This window comes from Peromyscus californicus, unplaced genomic scaffold, assembly GCF_007827085.1.
Source record: "Peromyscus californicus insignis strain IS unplaced genomic scaffold, ASM782708v3 Scaffold_3__1_contigs__length_106647218, whole genome shotgun sequence".
Lineage (NCBI taxonomy): Eukaryota > Metazoa > Chordata > Mammalia > Rodentia > Cricetidae > Peromyscus > Peromyscus californicus.
In genome coordinates this window covers 62,143,439-62,161,186 of record NW_026294551.1, presented here as the reverse complement: position 1 = coordinate 62,161,186, position 17,748 = coordinate 62,143,439, and the positions used below count along the sequence as shown (strand labels likewise).

The 17,748-nt window shown below is 54.3% G+C and overlaps 2 protein-coding genes and 1 pseudogene across 3 annotated transcripts in view; 2 read left to right on the top strand and 1 right to left on the bottom strand.

The window, feature by feature from the left end:
* The window catches only part of LOC128122583 (bifunctional phosphoribosylaminoimidazole carboxylase/phosphoribosylaminoimidazole succinocarboxamide synthetase-like), a 63,140-nt pseudogene extending 54,512 nt beyond the window's left edge, over window positions 1-8,628 (bottom strand).
* A 76-nt stretch (window positions 8,629-8,704) lies between these two features.
* Kcnj12 (potassium inwardly rectifying channel subfamily J member 12) overlaps window positions 8,705-17,748 on the top strand; it is a 43,067-nt gene continuing 34,023 nt past the window's right edge. Inside the window, exon 1 of the mRNA XM_052757268.1 lies at window positions 8,705-8,813. The gene's annotated coding sequence lies outside the window, so the exon portion shown is untranslated. The remainder of the gene's footprint in view (window positions 8,814-17,748) is intronic.
* Tnfrsf13b (TNF receptor superfamily member 13B) overlaps window positions 8,723-17,748 on the top strand; it is a 125,327-nt gene continuing 116,301 nt past the window's right edge. For both annotated transcript variants that reach the window (XR_008222320.1, XM_052757270.1), the window contains exon 1: window positions 8,723-8,813. Coding sequence is in view for 1 of the 2 variants with exons in the window: in XM_052757270.1 (XP_052613230.1) it covers window positions 8,724-8,813 (90 nt within the window). In the remaining variant the exon portion in view is untranslated. The remainder of the gene's footprint in view (window positions 8,814-17,748) is intronic.

The following is a 17,748-nucleotide window of genomic DNA, read 5'->3' as shown; positions in this document are numbered from 1 at the left end:
TGGAAAGGAATGTGAAGGACATTTGGAATCTGCCAGCCCTGGATGGGTCATGACTTTAGTAGGTGGCAGTACCAGGTGCTGCTGACCCCTGGGGCTTGCCGCTTTGGTTTGTGGTTGGATTTCAACCCAAGATTAGTAGAAATAGTGTTATGTACCTGTTCTAGTGCAGGCTCCTGAGCTCTACCCTGCACCCCTCTCCAGAGCGTCCTGACAGGAAAGGCCAGCAGCACCAGCAATTCCACGGTGTGGGGAATGACGGTGACAGAATAGCAGTTTCTAGAATCTATGGAGGCTTGCTATGTGCCAGCTGCTGGACCACCTGCTTCCTCCTCATGTGTGGCCCTCACCATGGCTCTGGGAGGCAGGCACTAGTACAGTGTGGTCTGTCTGGCAGAGGAAGACACTGGGAGAGAGAGGCTCAGTGAGTTGTCATGGAGTGGTCACACAGCTTGTGACTGATGGGGCTAAGATTTGAACTCAGTCTCCCAGATCCCAGAGCCCGAGCTACACCTTCCTAGTGGAATGGCCCAGAAGTGGAGTATAAGAGAGGAGTATGATGACACATGTCTGCCTAATCCTAGCACTTGGGAGATGGAGGCACAAGAATCATGAATTCAAGGTTGTGTGTCTACCCAGCATGTTCGAGGCTAGCCTGGGCTCTATGAGGCCATCTCAAAAGACAAACAAAAATAATAATAATAAAAAAAGATGTATTTGGCCTACTTACTTGTCCCTGCTGAGTCCTTCATGTTCAACAAGGGATATTTCATCTCTAGGTCCCATGACACCGTATTCACATCTTTATCTCTAGCCAGGTTAGTGGGTTTCAGGTTCCCCCCACGCTGTGGCTGGGCCAGCTTGAGGGAGGGCTTCCTCCATTTCAGGAATCCTCGGTAGTCCTATGATTAAGAAAAAAAAAAAAAAGGGGGTCAAGATGCCACCAGGAAGAGAGGTCGCAACCTGGGCAAAAGGGTGGTGGGACCTCGGGTATCTCTGAGGTCAGCCAGCCTTCTGGTCCAGGGGTGTGTGACAAGGGCATGCTTGAGAGAAGTCATGGACTCCCTGGAGTTCCTGTAAGATCCAGGCCATTGTTGTATTTATTAATCACCACAGACAGGATGGGGCCACACAGTTAGCCGCTCCAGGACTTGGGGAGTAGGAAGCATCCAGTTTATGGGGCTGGAGTTTGAGATGAATCTGGGAGGTGAGGCTAAGTGTTTGCCAGAGGAGAGACTTGCTAGGTAGGGAGGACAGCGGTGACAAGCAGAATTGTAGAGGAGTGTTTCCCAGAGCTCTGTGATGATGGGGGCCTGCAGAGGGACATGGTGGGACCTGAGGGTGTGTGGGCCCACTAGAGACCACCAGGTGAGGTTCTTCAGCAGGCCCTGAAGCTACCCACTGCTCACTCAGCTGGGGCTTTCTCTGTGATGCCTTTGTGCTGTCTAGTCACTTACCCAGTGAGTGGTCAGAGCACTGACTGGCACACCGAGGTCTAGAAAACAGAGGCTCTGAGCTGACTGTCCTCCCTGAAGCCCGAGTCCGTCTCTCACATAGAGAGAATCAGCCTCAGAGAGGGTCCCTGCAGGAGTGGCCTCAGCCTCCAATTAAAGCAGAGGTTAAGCTGGTAGCCAGCTAGCCTGCTTCCTCCCCAAAGACTGCCAAGGTCCTGAGAAGCCTGACCAGCCATCCCAACATGCGCAGCTAGACAGTACTTCCAATGCTTAGTCCGCATCAACTGCTGTGTGCTGGTTCCTGGAGAGATATGAACAAAGGGTTCTACTCACAATGGATCGGACTCCTGAATGAAAGAAAGAAGAATCATTCCCCCAGATCCATCTTGGCGAATCGGTTTATTGGGGTCACCTTCAGGAGCCGGGATGATTCAAAGGTGGCTGTATCATTAAAAGGTCCACCCCAGCATGGATGCTAGATGCATGAAAACTGCATCCCATCCTAGCTGAAGGCAGCTTCACTTAAAGAAATCTCCCACTCTAGCAGTTGCTCCCCACTTACACAGGCTTTGGGAAGAGCCCTCGAGGAGGACCTTATGAGCTTGTAGCTTTCTAAGAACACCACAAACTCCTTCCACTTAGCTAGTCTGAGGAGCCTTTCTTCCCTCTCCTAGAGGGAATGTTTCAAAAGCAGGCAGGAGAACTAGACCATAGGGCAAGGGCACAGGACCGGCTTTGGGTCTTCCTGGCTCCCCAGAAAGACTGGTCTCTCCCCATCCCTGTACCATTGGCCTTTATTCCACTAGCATAGTCATTTGAATGATAAAAAATTGCTCAAGCAATCAGTGCTTTCAATATCGAATTCAAACCAACCGGCTCTGGAGCTACAGGATGCACCGATATGCCTTAAACCTGCTCCCCACCTCCCCAGCTGAATGGAACCCATGGGAGGAGACCTCATCGGGCAACCCTATCAGTACAATAGGTTCCCACCAGGCAGGCCAAAGTCCAGAGCCCTTGGGAAGCAGGTCAAGACACAGAAGTGAACGGAGTCAAGGTCCCCTCCCAGGACAAAGTCACAACCACTTGTGCCTATGAATTCCTAGATTTTCAGTTTGCTAATGCAGATGGACTTCTAGCTTTTCTTATCATAAACAGGACCCCCAGCAGCCCCAAATCGGCCTCTCATCTTCTTTCTTAGGGAGGCAGAGTATTTTGCACAATCCTCTCTTCGTGTCAGGATGAACACAGACCTCTATTGGTCTGTGTAGACCTACCAGAATGACTTCCATCCTCCTTGAACCCATGCTGAGGAAGGAGGGCCAGGGTCCAGCTGTGGGGGTAGGGGGGCACATTGGGGCAGAGGCCTACGTCCTGGGAATGATGGCCCCATGTGGGGACCACCTGGAGGATAGCAAGGAGGAGGCAGTGCCCATGGGGTGGAGAGGGGCTGGATAATTGGCCAGATTAACCCGCAGGAGGCCTCCTCGGGAAGCTATTTTTAACTCTGAGAGACTGAAGCCACTTCCCTCCCTCCCTCCCTTTATTGCCCTTTACTTCTGTCCTCCTGGGGCCTGAAGGCCTGGAAGCTCGTCCCTTTAGAGGAAGAGAGGAAAGGGAGAGGAGAGTCAGCTCTCTACTGTAGCCCATGTGACTTCACCGGGGCTGCAGGCAGACTCCTCATGCGAGGCTGAGGAGGGAAAGGAAGGAGAGAGAGAGAGAGAGTGGGAGGGGCCTTTTGGAAGCCTTGATGCTCTTTTGAAATCCACGGCTTCCACAGTCTCTTGAGAATACGGAAACATTTCCTAAATTAAAGCAGGGTTTTGGCTCACACTCAAAAGCCCAAGGGTAGATCTGTGGAGCTCAAAAGGCCTATCTGGAATACAGTTCCTCTCAGAATCTCAGCTCTGCAACTTTCTTCAAGGTGCGTGCCACTTCAGGTGGTAGAAGTGTCCACTGGAGCTCCCTGCTACCAGCAAGCAGCCCAGGGACACTGGGTCCCTGCCTTCCCGCACCTGCCACCTATCAGCAAAAGTCCTGGGGTAGGTTTCCTTTTGTTGGCTTTGATCATATCAGCCACATCACTGTAGTGCTCACTGCTGGCCTTGGGAATGGTACCACATACCGCAGGTAGTGGGATATGAGGTAGGACTAGATGAGAACATGAAGACTCTCAGAAAGAGGGGCCTAAATCAAGGCAGTATGTAGGTTGGTTGACGTGCCTTAGAAGTTTCACAGCCTGGACAAGAAGAGCCTTGAATCCCCTTCCTCTTGATGCCTATGAGTTTTCCTCAAGCATGGTAGAAAGTCCTTGGCCATCAGCCCGCCCCCTGGCTGCTGTGTCCTGGACACTAACAGCTGCTCCTCACAGCCACAGCTCCAGGGAAGCAAGAGTAGGGCCTAGCCCTGCCCAGGGAAGCAGTCAGCTGCCAGCTCTGCCAGCCGATCAATGTTTGCTCCCGGACAGGTGGGAGGGGCCGTGAACTCAGTGTCCTATTCTCAGCATGGGAATGGTTCCTGGAGTCCTGTGCCTCAAATCGATGCTTTTGGCTCAGCCAGAAGTCCACGGGTACCTGGGCAGGGGAAGGGCAGATGTGTGTGTGTGTGATGGCATGTAAGGTTCCAGCCTTTCCCCGTAGCTCTCCTGGAGACAAGGTCCCTGTCCTTGCTGAGCTTCTTCCTGTCTGATTGGGGTGATATCCGCCGTCTATCACCTCCAGGGCAGGTGGGTGTTTACCTCTACTGTGTGATACCTGGCAGACATGCAGCTGGCACTGGCCATTATAACCATCGCTATTATAGTTGTCAGCAATGTGTATCTTGGGACAAATGGTGCTGAAGAGAGAGGCCAGTTTAAGGGCACAGCTCTTGGGCCTGGGCTCTACTCTGTGGCTCATAGCCTGAGTGATAGGCCTCTTTCCAATTGACTGATTGCCTAGACTGTGGACAGGGCTCAGGCAGAATGCCCCCCTGTGCCTTTTGACTTCCTGCCCATGGCTGCTACCACAAATGCTTATCCTGATACCCATGGGCACAGTTCTTTCTGACTCCTTAGAAAGGGCATCAATCAGAGGCAGGATGAACATTGGAGTAGAAGGCCAGGCTTATTCCCCAGATAGCGACACACACATCATCATCATCATCATCATCATCATCATCATCATCATCATCATCCTATGACCATGCAGGTGATTTAGATGTGTCTATGAGCACTGGGCAGAGCAGAACTGTTCATGAGTGGGATCCTCCACTGTTTTCCTCATTCTTGTTCTGAAGACATAGCCACATGCCCACGGCACCTGCCCTGGTCTGCATACAAGGACCTGTCTTTGATCTCCTGGAACTGGTACGACAGTCAGGGAGGTGAACAAGAAGCCAGACACCTGGGGACAGGGCAAAGCAAGCCAGGGGAAGTAGAGATGTCCCAGTGGTGATCTTTCCCAGGGGAGTCGGTCCTGAGATGCCCTGAAGGAAAGCCATGGGAGAAACAGCATTCCTGCCTGGAAGGTGAGCAGGTGGCCAGGACAGGTTAGGGCTGGTGGTTGGCCAGTGTGCCCCGAAGGGAGGGCATGGAGGGCGGGAGGGCAGAGGTTGGGCCAACATCTAGGACGAGCAGAAGAAATCCTAAGTGGGCCCCTTGGAGAAGGTGTTCCCAGGGAGTGCCAGGTGCTGCCAGGCCAGCACAGACACTGAGGATCCACCACGAGGACAGACCATTTGATTTCTGTAGGAGCTGGTTATTAGAATTGCTGGCAGCTGCTGGGCAGAGAGGCCAACAATCCAGACTGTTATCTATGGGGACAGCATACCCAAGCCTTTGGGGCATTTTTTCCGGATGGCTTTGCTGTTTTTGCTGTCCTCATGACAAGGAAGGGGTTTCCAAAGGAGAGGATGGCTTCCTTTGACTGCCTCCGCCCGAGGCTCTAATGGCACAGGGCTTGTGGCTGAGAGAATGGACAGCTATATGCTTGTCTGAGAGGATTCACTCAGATTATTGAGAGCCAGACAGGCCCGTGGGAATGCATGCATGTTGCAGGACAATTCATTCCCATGCCATGCAAGGCAGGAATTGTTTTTCAGTGCTTATGGCCACCCATGTTTTACAGAGGAGGAAGTAGGAAATGTGTCCCTGGGCCCTGAGCTGGGAGCAGCTTTACTGGGGCTGGGCACATCATTCTCGAACACTCCTTCCCTCTATTCTGGAGGGAGGCAGGATGCCTTGTGTGTGTGTGTGTGTGTGTGTGTGTGTGTGTGTGTGTGTGTGTGTGTGTGTGCATGTGTGTGTGGGGCCAGGGATGACATGACCCACTCTGTCCACACTTGGAACCCTGGTGAGAAACAGCCTTCCTGTATGGCTGCCCTCTGTCCTTGTGTCTTGAACGTGGACATGCTCTTTACAGAGAGTCATGAACATGAGTCTGGGAGAAGACTCATACTGTCCTGGAAAGAGATGTGATTTTGATTAAGAAATGAAGTTGGTCCCAGAGTGTAAGCTGGAGGGTGGGATGTGAGGTCTACAGGGCAGTAGCTATGGAAATCAGGGCCCCTTCTCTGGCAGGTGTTTTTTGTCAGATGATCTTCTGCAAGACACTTGTCCTATCTGTGAAATGCATCTGATAATAGGTCCTGGGGGGGGGGAAAGACCCCCAGCCCTGGCTTTACACAGGCCTCTGAGGCCTTTGTCCAGATAAACAGCTGAAAGTGACTGTGTATGTGCCCGTGTGCCACACCCTAAGGCCCCCCTGAACTCATTAGAGGAGCTTAAGATCCTAGACCTGAAGCTGGGCGTGGCGGCACATGCCTTTAATCCCAGCACTTAGGAGGCAGAGGCAGGCAGATCTCTGTGGGTTCAGGGCCAGCCTGGTCTACAAAAAGTTCTAGGACAGTCAGGGCTGTTACACAGAGAAACCCTGTCTCAAAAAACAAACACAGATCCTAGACCCAATGGAGCCCCATAGTGTTCTGTCCATTTTTCTGTCTACCAGCATGCTGTGAGTTCTTTGGGGGTGTCTATGGTAGAATCCCCTGAGTGTGACGTGGATCTGCTCTCCCTGAAAGGGTAGAGAAGCATGTAGGCAGGGGAAGTCTCCCCCCTTACTCCTTCCTGCCTTTGGCTTCTGTTTTCTGGGCACCAGGGCTGGGTAAAATGGAGCAGGAGCATCTGAGCCATTTTCCTCCTTGGTCACTCAGGAGAAGGTGGAAAACAGGACATCATGTGCCTGTCCAAGATAGGCTGGGGACCTGGGGGTAGAGTCCCTGGGGATACCCATTTTCTCCCCATTGTGGTCCTGAACAGTGGCTAGACAGGCAGGCATGACCATTTTAAGGATACATTTGGTTTGAGACCCCCTCCACCAGTCAGTAGCTCTGTGACTAGATAAGCAACTATTCCTCTGTGCCTCAGTTTCTTTGTCTGTAAAGTGGGTCAATGGTTGTACCCCTCAGAGCGTCATAATGACAGCAAAATAACTCCAGCTAAGGCCTTAGCACAGAGGCCAGCATAGATTGAGCACCCAAGATCCACCAGCTGTTTCACTCAGGCCCCCTCTCAGGTTAAGAACTGTACATACACTTACGTCATTTAACCTTCACAGCAGTCCTGTAATGCAGTGAGCCCCACAATGTCCATGTCACCACAGGGGATCCAGACACTGAGTGTTGAAGTACCTTGTGTGCAGGATTGCTCACTCAAAGGAGGTGGAGTAAGCACAGTCTGAGGCAGGAGAGTTTTCTGGGGACTCTGGATGACGAGTTGGCTCCCTGGAGTTAGGCTGGTGGGTTCTGCCGAGCTCTGGATAAGCTGCCAGAGCCTGGGCATCTGGGTGACCAGAAAGCCATGCCTCTTGGCTAGGATCCTGCATCTAGTGTCTCTGCTATTCAGATGCATAATTATATTTCACATTAGAGGGGAGCTGGAGACCAAGGGGCTGGGGAGTTTTGTGAAGCTTGTGTTCTGGCTGTAGACCTGCCTTCTTGGCCCGATTTTTCAGCCTTAGGGTTGAGCTGGGGGTCAGCCCTGTGATAAAATGGGATTTCCCTGAGGCCAGCTAGGGTGATCTGTTTGCCAGGCTGAAAGGTCCAGGCCCTGCAGGAGGCAGAGATGTAAGGCTCAGACAATAGGCTTCCGGAGACTGGGAGAGCAGAGTACCAGGGGTGCCTTCCAGACAAGAGTGGGCAAGGGGAGGGGAGTCACATGGAATCAAATCAGCAGAGAGGCCTGGAGGAGGAGCATGGAGGAGAAAGCAAGAGATGAGAGCTAAATACAACCCAAGATGGAAAGAAGAGATATGATATTAAAGAGGGAGGGGTGTGCATATGACCCTGTGCTTGATGTGCAAGGGGAATGCATGAGCTCAGAAGCCAGACTGTGTGGATGTGCCGACTGATCCCACTCCACATGTGCATATGTAACTGAGTGCACCTGTGCACCTTAGCCGCCGTGCTCCTCATCACATGGATTTTGTGCAGGTGACGCCTGAGCTTGGCATCCTGCTGTGTGCAGCCGGTCCAGATTCCCTTGCTTGTGTGTGTAGTCTGAGTATATGCGCGCCATGCACCTGTGTGTGCGCGTGTCCCCGAAAAGATGTGTGTGTGTGTGTGTGTGTGTGTGTGTGTGTGTGTGTGCCACGCGCGTGCGCGCGTTTGTGTTCGCGCGCGCGCCCCAGTGCGCAAGTGGCTGGTGCGTGTGGGGGGCAGCTGGGGCCAGGAGGGGCCATCGGGCCAGACCAGGGCGGTGGTGGGCGGGATCAGCGGCGCCGCGGCGCAGGGCGGGCGTGCTTTTGGCGGAGAGTTGGAGGAGTTGCCGAGCTGGGCTACTGTGGCAGCGGGGCGCGGAGCTGGGTGCGCGCAGAGCTTCTGCCTCCCGCCGCCTCCTCGCCCTCCATTCCTCGTTCCCCGTCTTCCCCCGGCCACGCCGCGACTGCGCTGCCACCGCCTCCCTGGGAACGGTCGCCGGGGGAGGGGGCCCTGTGCGGTCGAAGCCCGCTGGGAGGTGCAGGACACCCACACCCGGTGCAGGGGAGCGCGCCCGGCCCTGCCCGGGGATCAGATAACTGCGGCGGGGGAGGGGGTGGGTCGGCAGTGCTTGTCGCGGGACTGAGCGACAGAAGCCAGTGGCGAGCCCGGAGCGAGCGCCGAGGGGCTGGGGGCGCCGTCTGGGCGTGCGCCCCCGACCCATGGCTGGCTGGTGGCGCCCGGCGTCCGGGAGCGACGCGCCCCTCGGCGTGGAGAGCTCCCAGGGGCTGCGCTGAGGCGGCGGCGGCAACGGTGGCAATGCAGCCAGCGCAGCGGCGGCCGGGACCGGGAACGGCCGCGCGGAGCTTGGAGGACGCGGGACGCGCCGCGCCCCGGCCACTGACCGAGGTAAGAAGGCTGCCGCGGGCGCACACGGCCCACCCGCCCGGCCCCAGCTCCCAGCAGGCAGCTTCCCGCCCCGGGTGAGCGCGGGGTGGTGCAGCAACAGGAAAGGTGAGGCAGAAGGGCTCCTTCCGTTCCTTTTCTTTTTTTCCTCTCCGGTCCGTGGTGAACCACCAGATGAAATGCTGACAGCGAGCTTTTCTTCCACTGCCATGTTTCGGGCTATAGCCACCAGGGAACTTTGCTCCGGGCTAACCTCTGCCCCGGGTGTGTGTGTTGCGGGGTGATGGGGGGGACACTCTCAGAAACTTTGAGGAGCTCTCGATCCCCCTCCTCGGCCGGCTTGATTGAGGGGGCTTGCAAGGCAGAGGGCGGAGCCACTTTTGCGCGCGGCATCGGTCCTAGGCGTGACCTTACCCGAGAGACCTGTGATCAAGATGGGGTATGGAGTGAGTTCACAGGCTCGACCGGAGAATGCTCCCTGCTAAGACCTGGATCCTTGGAGTCATTTCTTTCCTACCGCCTGTGCTGTCATGGAGTGAAAATACTCTGGATGTGGTTCTTCACCATCCAGTCAGCCTGCGAGTCCAGGGGCATCTTTTGCTTCTTAATGTCGGTCTTGAGAAACCGACAGGGGCTCAGGGCAGAGGTGTCTCTCCTGGACGCACAGGTCTGTTCTGGTGTCCTGTAGGGAACTAGACCCTTTGAAGGAGGCAGCTGGAGTTGGAGAGCCCTAGAGAGCTTCTAGGAGAGCCGAGGCCCTTAAGAGTGGCCCTGCCTTAGTTTGTGCACATGTCGTCTGAATACCTTAGAACTGGTGCTGGGAATGGAGCTCCGAGGAAAGTGTCTCTTCGGTGAAGGCCTCTAGTTCTGGGAGGTTCCGCCTCCCTGCTGCGTGGACCTGGTGGGATTTGAGGCTGCCATTCGGTCAATTCCCAGAGTGTGGTACTGTCTTTGGCCTTTTCTCGTTCTTCCTCACTACCTGTACCCAAGCCTGAAGCCGGCAGTAAAGATCTGGGGACTTTCTGGCCCTCGCATCCGCCTCCTGAGCCCTGGTTAGGCGACTTCAGCTCTCCGGCTTGCCTAGGCGCCCACATACCACTGAAATCAGCTGCCGCCTCCTCCAAGGTGGGAACCCAGAAGGCTTAGCCTCCCGGCCTTTACACCTTCTTTGAGAGATGAACAAAAGCCTGCCCTGGCTGCTGTCCCTCCTGACAAGACTCCAGCCTGGCGCTGCACCAGGTGGCTGATTTGAGACCCCCCTCACCAAAATCTGCCCATGTGACAGGAGAGAGTCAGGTTGGGGAGGCAGATCTGAGTACCAGGCTCCTCCTTGAAGACCCATTCCTCTGTATTCCCACAAGAGTCCCGCCAGGGCCTGTAGGGGGGACCCCAAAGAGACTTCTCAGTAAAATCATCCACTGTGTTCAAGAGGTATCTCCAACTAGCCAGGGGACACAAAGTTCGCTATCATAGCAGGTGACCCTGGATAGGCGGAGTCACGTGTGAGAATAAATGCCTGGCTGTGTGCGTATGGCCCACTGGACCAGCCTCAGCATAGTGGGAATGGGGAGAGTCTCAGACATCCTTGGGGACAAGGTGGGTGGTTCTGATGTGTTAGACATCAGAGCAGGACCATCTTCCTCACTGGGACACTGCTCTGTGCGTGCAGAAAGCCCTTGTAAATGTAATGTTGGCACAGGCCTGGCATGTGTGAACTTCAAGCCCTTGATTACCTATCTAGTCTCCTCTCTCCTGGGTTGGGTGGGCACCGTGGAGTGGTAGATGAGTCCTCTGCCACCATGCTCCCTAGGCAGGGTCCCCTGTAGGTGTGTGTCTGGGGAGAGGAGAGGTTCAGGAGACTGTGCTGAACTGGGAGAGGTATTTACAGCGGGTGCTTCCAGAGCCATGCAACACGTTAGGCCGAAGCAGAAGCTTGTTTTGTTTTTCTCAAATCAGAAGGCGTTTCTGCCAGGACTACCCTGGCAAGGCTCTGCCCCAGGAAGGACCAGGTAGCACTAAGTGGCCCTCTAGTAGTGAACTAACAATGGCAGCGATAATAATAACAACACTGGTCATGGTGGCCCCTCTAGGCTCTGCGACACAGGCCAGTGCAGCCTGCAGACAGTTTCCTCTGGCTCAGCCAGGCCTCCAGTGCTTGGGGCCATAGTTGGCATGACCAGTCATGGCACCCAAAGGCCTTGGCACATAGCTAGGGTGGAAGTGACTGCGTCATCACTCCCAGCAATCTCTGTGGTCCTTGCCAGCCCCCAGGCAGGGTCTGCTGGTATACTGCAAGGCTTGAGAAATAGTTCTTTTCAGTCCTCTGCTCCTAACTCCTGCTCTAGGCAAGACCCTTCCTGCAACAGATGCAGCTGGTCCCTGTGGCTGGGCCTTGGCCAGGGCTTTGCTGGGAGTGAAACATGGGCACATTTGCCCCTCCCCTCTGGTCTGGCATTGGAGCCCTGCCAGAGACTGACACAGAGGAGAGGCAGACAAGGGGCAGCTCCCAGACAGCAGGAGGGGCAGGCTGAGCCCACCCCTCGGGAGGGTTGCTGGGGAGCAGTGGGTGAGGGGGACAGGCAACAAGGGAAGGCAGTGGAGAAAGCAAGAATGAAGGGAACTACCTGGAACTGGGCTTCAGACAGGGCCGCTGATGCTTCAGAGGAGTGGTGATGATGAGGCTTTTCCAGAGGAACTGGCCCCAGGAAGGAACTGAGGGCCCAGAGCTGGACCAGCTGATTTAATTTGTTAATGGCCTGCCAGTGCGGAGGGCTGTATTGGCTCCATTATATGGATGGGAGTGGAGGCCAGGAGGCTGTGGAGCTTCTGGGCAGCCTGTGTGCTTCTGACCCAGAGCCTCGGGCTCTCCTAGGGACAGGCTGCACTTCCTGCCGCTTGCAGACACGTCTTTCTGGGGGCATTTGTGTGCTGGCCTGGCCTCCACCCCCAGGCAGTTTCCACTAAGCTCTAGGGCCTGCCTGCCTTCCAGGCTCCCAGGAGGCCGCTTCTTTGGGACCCAGTGAAGGCCTGGCGTAAAGTTAGCATTCCGTAAATGAGCCTTCTTGTGACGTGGCGTGAGCCCGAGTGGGTGTGAGGTCTGGAGTGTCTAGCATACAGAGACAGTAAGTGACTGTTCAATAAGAAAGTTTGTGTAGGGAAGATTTGGTTTGAGGGCAAATGGGGGTGCTAGGGAGGTTGGTGGAGCAAGAAACACACAGGCTTCTCCTGGCCTCAGTTTTGCATCCATGAAGTGAGACTGAAGACTAGAAGCCCTGGGTTACCCAGAATGGAGGAGGGAAGAGAGCCTTTGAACGTGCCTCTAAGAGCAGGGCAGGCTCAGCAAAACCGGGAGTCTTCAGAGGGGACCCCATGAAGGAGAGCTGTGAACATTTGGTGCCTAAGCCTTGGAAATCTCACTGCAGCCCAGCCTTCCTTCGGCCACATGGGAAACTGGATAGAGAGAAGTGGGTTTCCATGGACATGGCCTCAGAGGCTGGCCTCCTCCTCTGGCCTGGTCTTTATGCCCATTCTCACCCACCGTGATATCCTAAAGCTCAAGTTGTCCTGCTTGGCTACCGAGGTGACTACAGAGGCAAGATGAGGCTCTGGGGACCTAGGAGACCCTGGCCCTGCACCCCCATTAACCTTTAGGTCTATAATACCAGACACAAGCCTGGCTGGCAGACGTAGGAATGCCTGTTTCGGGTGCCCCAGGAGCGGTTTTACTCTTGCTGAGTATCGGCTGCTTCTTGAGTTGGTGGGGGTAGCCTTGTGGGTTTGGCTTGGAAGCTCCCTAATATCCCCTCCGGGCTTTGGGCAGCTGAAGGGTCCTCTCTACTCCCTACCTGAGGCCTGATCTCCTTGAAGAACTCAGACTTGGAGATGGCTAGAGGGTAAACAGTAAAAGGTATGAGTGGCAGGCCGTGTTGCTTGAGTACCTACTGTGTGCTTGACCTGCTGTGGGTGGCAGCCCTTCAGTGGTTCCAATCTGGCCTCGCTCACGGCACGCTCATGCTTCTGCTTCTCTCCCTGCCTTCCTTGCCATGCTTTCAACGGGCCAGGCCTGTCCTACCTCCACCAGGGCCCACGCATGTGCCATTCCCTGTCTGGACCACTCCTTCCCAGATCTGTACATGACTCTTTCCTTTCCACATTCATGTGCTGCCCCAAATGCCACTTCTTCCCTGCAGCCCGCCCCCCATCGCAGCCACAAAGCCATGCTGCCCCCCCCCCCCCCCCCCCCGCCTCCACTGCTTTCTCTCTATAGAACTCAGAGCCATCTGCCTCGAGTGTTTTATTTTTCTGTTTTCTCTATTGTCTCGGGCTATAAACGAGTTCAGGGGTTTGGTCCTGTTGTCCCACAGCTGTGCCTCTGGGGCCCGTGGCAATAGCCAGTGGGCAGCAGGTGTTCAGTCCGTACAGGGGGTGGCTGTGTGGTCTCAGCTGTGCGCTGCATGACATGCTGTGTTTGTCTTGTAGTGGCAACTGTGGTCCATCTGTCTGCAGGTGAGCACACAGAACCGAGGGAGGCGCCAGCATAATCCCGAGCTTGTTGTGGAGTTCGAGGCTGAGCTGGGGTCCGGAGCTTTGCTCTGAGCCCCTGCCCTGGCATCCTGTGGTTGAGCAAGAGGAGTGGAGTTTGGGCCTGTCTGGCTGGAGCCTTTCTGCTTACAGTCTCCTGTCTGAGCCTGGCTGCCCCTAGCTAGGAATATCCCGACCCCAGCTGCATGGGTATAGTTAGCCTCATCCTAAGTGTGAGCACCCTGAGGCCAGGAGAGGTAGTTTTGGGCTCCTGGCTGGTCTCTTAGATGGTGGGTCTTGCTACCTGCCTTCCTGTCCAGCCCGGCCTTGACCAGTGGCATGAGACACGTTGACTCCCATTGGCCACTGGTATTTGGGCAGTCTGTCTTGCTTTACCATTCCAGTCTCTTGAACATGGCCTCCATGTTTTATATATGTTTAGCTTCTCAAGTTTGCAGTGATCAACTTTAGGTGTGTCTGTTGGAAGAAAACCTGATGTTTTCTTGTGGTCAGCATGTGGCCTTTCCTTTCTCTCCTGGATGTCCCTATGGCTTCTGAAAAGGCCGAACTCGCAGCCTCTTTGGTGACGGAGTGAGTGGGGTTTGGGGTCCTGTCTTTTGAGGCTCACCTGGAGACAAAGGGACCAAGTTAAGGTTGAACTGGAGCCCTGGTCAGCTCTTCCTGCTTCCTTCCGGCGGGGGCGTATTCTGGTAGGGGTAACATGGCATCCCCATTGTGGGAGTGGGTCCCCTGAGGCCAGAGAAGAGTCTCATAGCCCTTTAGAAGTGAGTTGGGTATCTCTGCCCTCCATGGCCTCTTTTTAGCTGTATGGAGACTTGGTGATGGGGTGGGGGTGGGGGTGAAGGGAAGCTGGGGTGCTGGGTTATATGAGCTGGTAAGTCTGAGAGGACAGTGAAGAGGTCTAGAGGAGCTATGGGGCCCAGGCCAGAGGCATGCCCGTACCCCTGCTTACCTCCTCCTCCTTCCAGCTGCAGCTCAGGCCCCCCTAAGCTGGCTGCTCCAGCCCTGCAATTCTTCAGCACTTAAAGCAAAAATAAATCACTGCCAGCAGCTGGCGTTCTGGGTGGCGGCAGCCGCACCACCCCCCTGCCCCGACCTCTGCCTCTGGGCTTCTGGTTCCAGGCCAAGGCCAGCCTTCCACTCAGGCCTGTGAGAGGATGTGGAAGCCTGTGGGGGCTTGGCATGGCCTGGCGAGGTCACATGGAAGGCACAGGCATTGTTGGCCCCTGAGGCTCTGGAGTCTCTAGCAGGAGGGGGAGGTTCCATTTCAACTTGGTAGCAATTGACCTGGGAGGGCTAGGGCAAGCTCAGGGTGACCTGGCCACCTGCTGTCATAGAGGCGACCCTTTCTCATTGTCATTCCTTCTGGTCCAGCTCTGGGCATCTCTTTTCTTTCTCTTCCATCCCTTCCCTTCTCAGAGAATCCTAGAGGTCTTGACTTGTCAAGTGCTATGACGCAGGCCCTGAGGATGTCAAATTTTAGCATCATTTATACTTTCAACAAATAGCTTTGGGCGCACGCACGTGCTATGCCCTGTGCTGGGAGGCTGGGGCCGTGGATGTACACAAGTCCTCCCTTTGCGGGGGCACCCACGGGGCTGATATCTCTGAAGGTGGGGGAGTATAAAACAGACAAGCAAGGAAGAAATCATGGACTTGGTCATATTCCTTTGTTAATTATTACAGTCTTTAATTACGGGGCTGTTGCATGACACAATTAAATAGTAAGAGTAGAAAATGAATCCCTTCTCGGTCCTGCCTTCTCTCCCCCCAAAATGCTTCGTGTTTTCTGGTGACTGTCTTTCTCAGTGCTTCTGTAAATGTAGCTGTTTCTCCCTTCCTCTCCCCAACCCCCACCCATGTATCCCCTGGCTCCCTGCATCAGGATCCTGGCCATGTGGTGCCCAGTGCCCACTGGGCCCAGGGTTCCATTCCTGTCTCCAAGATGAGGGCTGAGTCACCGAGTCTGTGGATCCTGGTTGTGGAGCCTTTGAACTCACAGAGCCATTGAGTTCACACATCACGGGTTCTTTGTGAAGTTTTACCGGTCTGAGGCAGAGAACCTGGAATTGCAGAATTGGAGCAGCTTAACCCCCAGAGAGGCTCTCGGTCCTTGCTGGAGACCTCCTTCCTGGGATCCCAGGGAGTTTAGACCATCTAGATCCCCAGAATTCTGGTTCAAAGAGTGTGAGGTCTGTGTGTTTTAATCCCCCAACAGCTCAGCTCCGCTCTAGCTGTCCGGTGCCCTAAGCCTCTGTGAGATCTAATCTATCAGTGCCCTGGGTCTTAGGGCTGGCCAGCTCCCTCAGGACAGAGCAAACCTTGCTTGGACCTGAAGGGAGGAAGTGCCCAACACTTTTCCTTGAAGGGGGGATGTCCCTGCTTCCCTGTCTGCCCTTTTCTTGAACTTCCAGAGAAAGGGCCACCGTGGTCTTCAGGCGGGGGGTCAGCCTTCTGCCTGGGGGAGGACCATCTCTGCTGTGAACTCTGCCTCTGGGTGCCCACAACTTGCTTGGTCCTCTGCCATTCTTGAATCTTGGTTTGAGGTGAAGGAAGGCCATACTTAGCAATTGTATGCTTCCCTGGTTCCGGGAGAGATGATAATGACCGTGGACGCTCTCTGCTCTAAGCCTCAGTTTTCCCTCTTGTGAAATGGGCACTAGAGTTTCCCTTCTCTCAAGACATCATCCTCTCCTGCCCTTTGTACTTGGCTCTGTGGTCAGGGCAGGGCAGGGCGGCTTCCTCTCCTCGTTACCCCCTCCACTGTGCAGCCGGAGGTTTGGCTATGCCAACAAGTTACCTGCTGGGTCTCAAGCTGTCGGCAACACCTGTTTGGTCGAAGCAGCCAGGCCCTTCCCTGAGCCCTAGGAAACCTGAGAGCCACTAGGAGTGTCCCCAGAGCTCCTGTGGTAGTCCTAGAGTGGCCCAGGCCCCCAGGCCTATGTGACAGAACATACCCACATCCCTTCTCTTGGCTTTACTAAATGTGAGCTGAACTGGGCCTGGCCAGTATAGCCATAACCAGTAGGGGTCCAGGGCTTAACCTTGTAGCAAATGCCCAGACCCACAGTACCAGGCTCTGTCCTCTCCTGACCCAGATGCCTCCTGCTGGCCTTCAGCTCAGCTGTAGCTGGGCAAAAACACCCTAAATAGGTACAGGTTGATAGGGAATGGATTTGGGGGACAGGGGTGTGATAGTGATCAGGAGTTCTGGGAGCCTTTGCGTGAACCCATGCCTCAGACTCTGCCTCTGTAAAATGGGAACACTGGAGCCAGGAAGGCAGTTGTTTCCACATACCTGGTGTTCTGTCTGGGGCAGGGATGAGTCTGGGGGAAGGCAGAAGTGGTAGCAATAGGGAGCACAAGACCCCGAAATGGTTCAGTGCTTCTGTGTTGGGAGTTGAAACAATATGGCGTGAGTCTCTTATCCAGAATGCTGGGATTCAACCTGCGTTGAATTTCAGAATTGTTTTTCAGGTTTTAGAATATATGTGATGAGATATCTTGGGGAGGCAACCCAAGCCTGTACACGAAATCTGTGTGTTTGTTTCATCTATAACTTATATACAGAATCTGAATCTGAATACATTATATTTAATAATTTTGTGCAAGCTAAGTTTTTGTGATACAGAATTTTCTTTGTCATTCAGATCCCTCTCTCTCTCTCTCTCTCTCTCTCTCTCTCTCTCTCCCTCTCCCTCTTCCTCTCCCTCTCCCCCACCCCCTCTTCAACTGGGAACAGAACCTAGGGCCTCAAACATGGCAGGCAAATCCTCCTCCAGCACCAGAAAAATAAAATCTTAAAAAAACAAAATCCAGGGGTTGGGGATTTAGCTCAGTAGTAGAGTGCTTGCCTGGCAAGCACAAGGCCCTGGGTTCGGTCATCAGCTCCGGAAAAAAACAAAACAAAACTTTTTTTCCAGGCAGTGGTGGCTCACGCCTTTAATCCCAGCACTCGGGAGGCAGAGGGAGGCGGATCTTTGTGAGTTTGAGGCCAGCCTGGTGCCTGGTCTACAGAGTGAGATCCAGGAAAGGCACAAAGCTACACAGAGAAACCCTGTCTCAAAAAACCAGAAAAACCAAAAAAACAAAAAAAAAAAAAACAAAATCCAGGCCAACAAGATGGATCAGCCCATAAGGCACTTGCCATGCAAGCCTAATGACCTGAGCTCAACCCCCAGAACCATATAAAGGTGGAAGAACAGAAATGATGACTGAAATTTGTTCTTTGACCTCCACATGTGTGACGTAGTATACATGTGCACACACATGCATGCACCACAACCACCACCACCACCACCATTTAAAAAGAAAGACAAGATGTACTTTTGGGGCCATATCCTTCGGAAACACGTAGTATTAGGGTTCTGTTTTAGTTTCTGTTATTTCCCAAGTG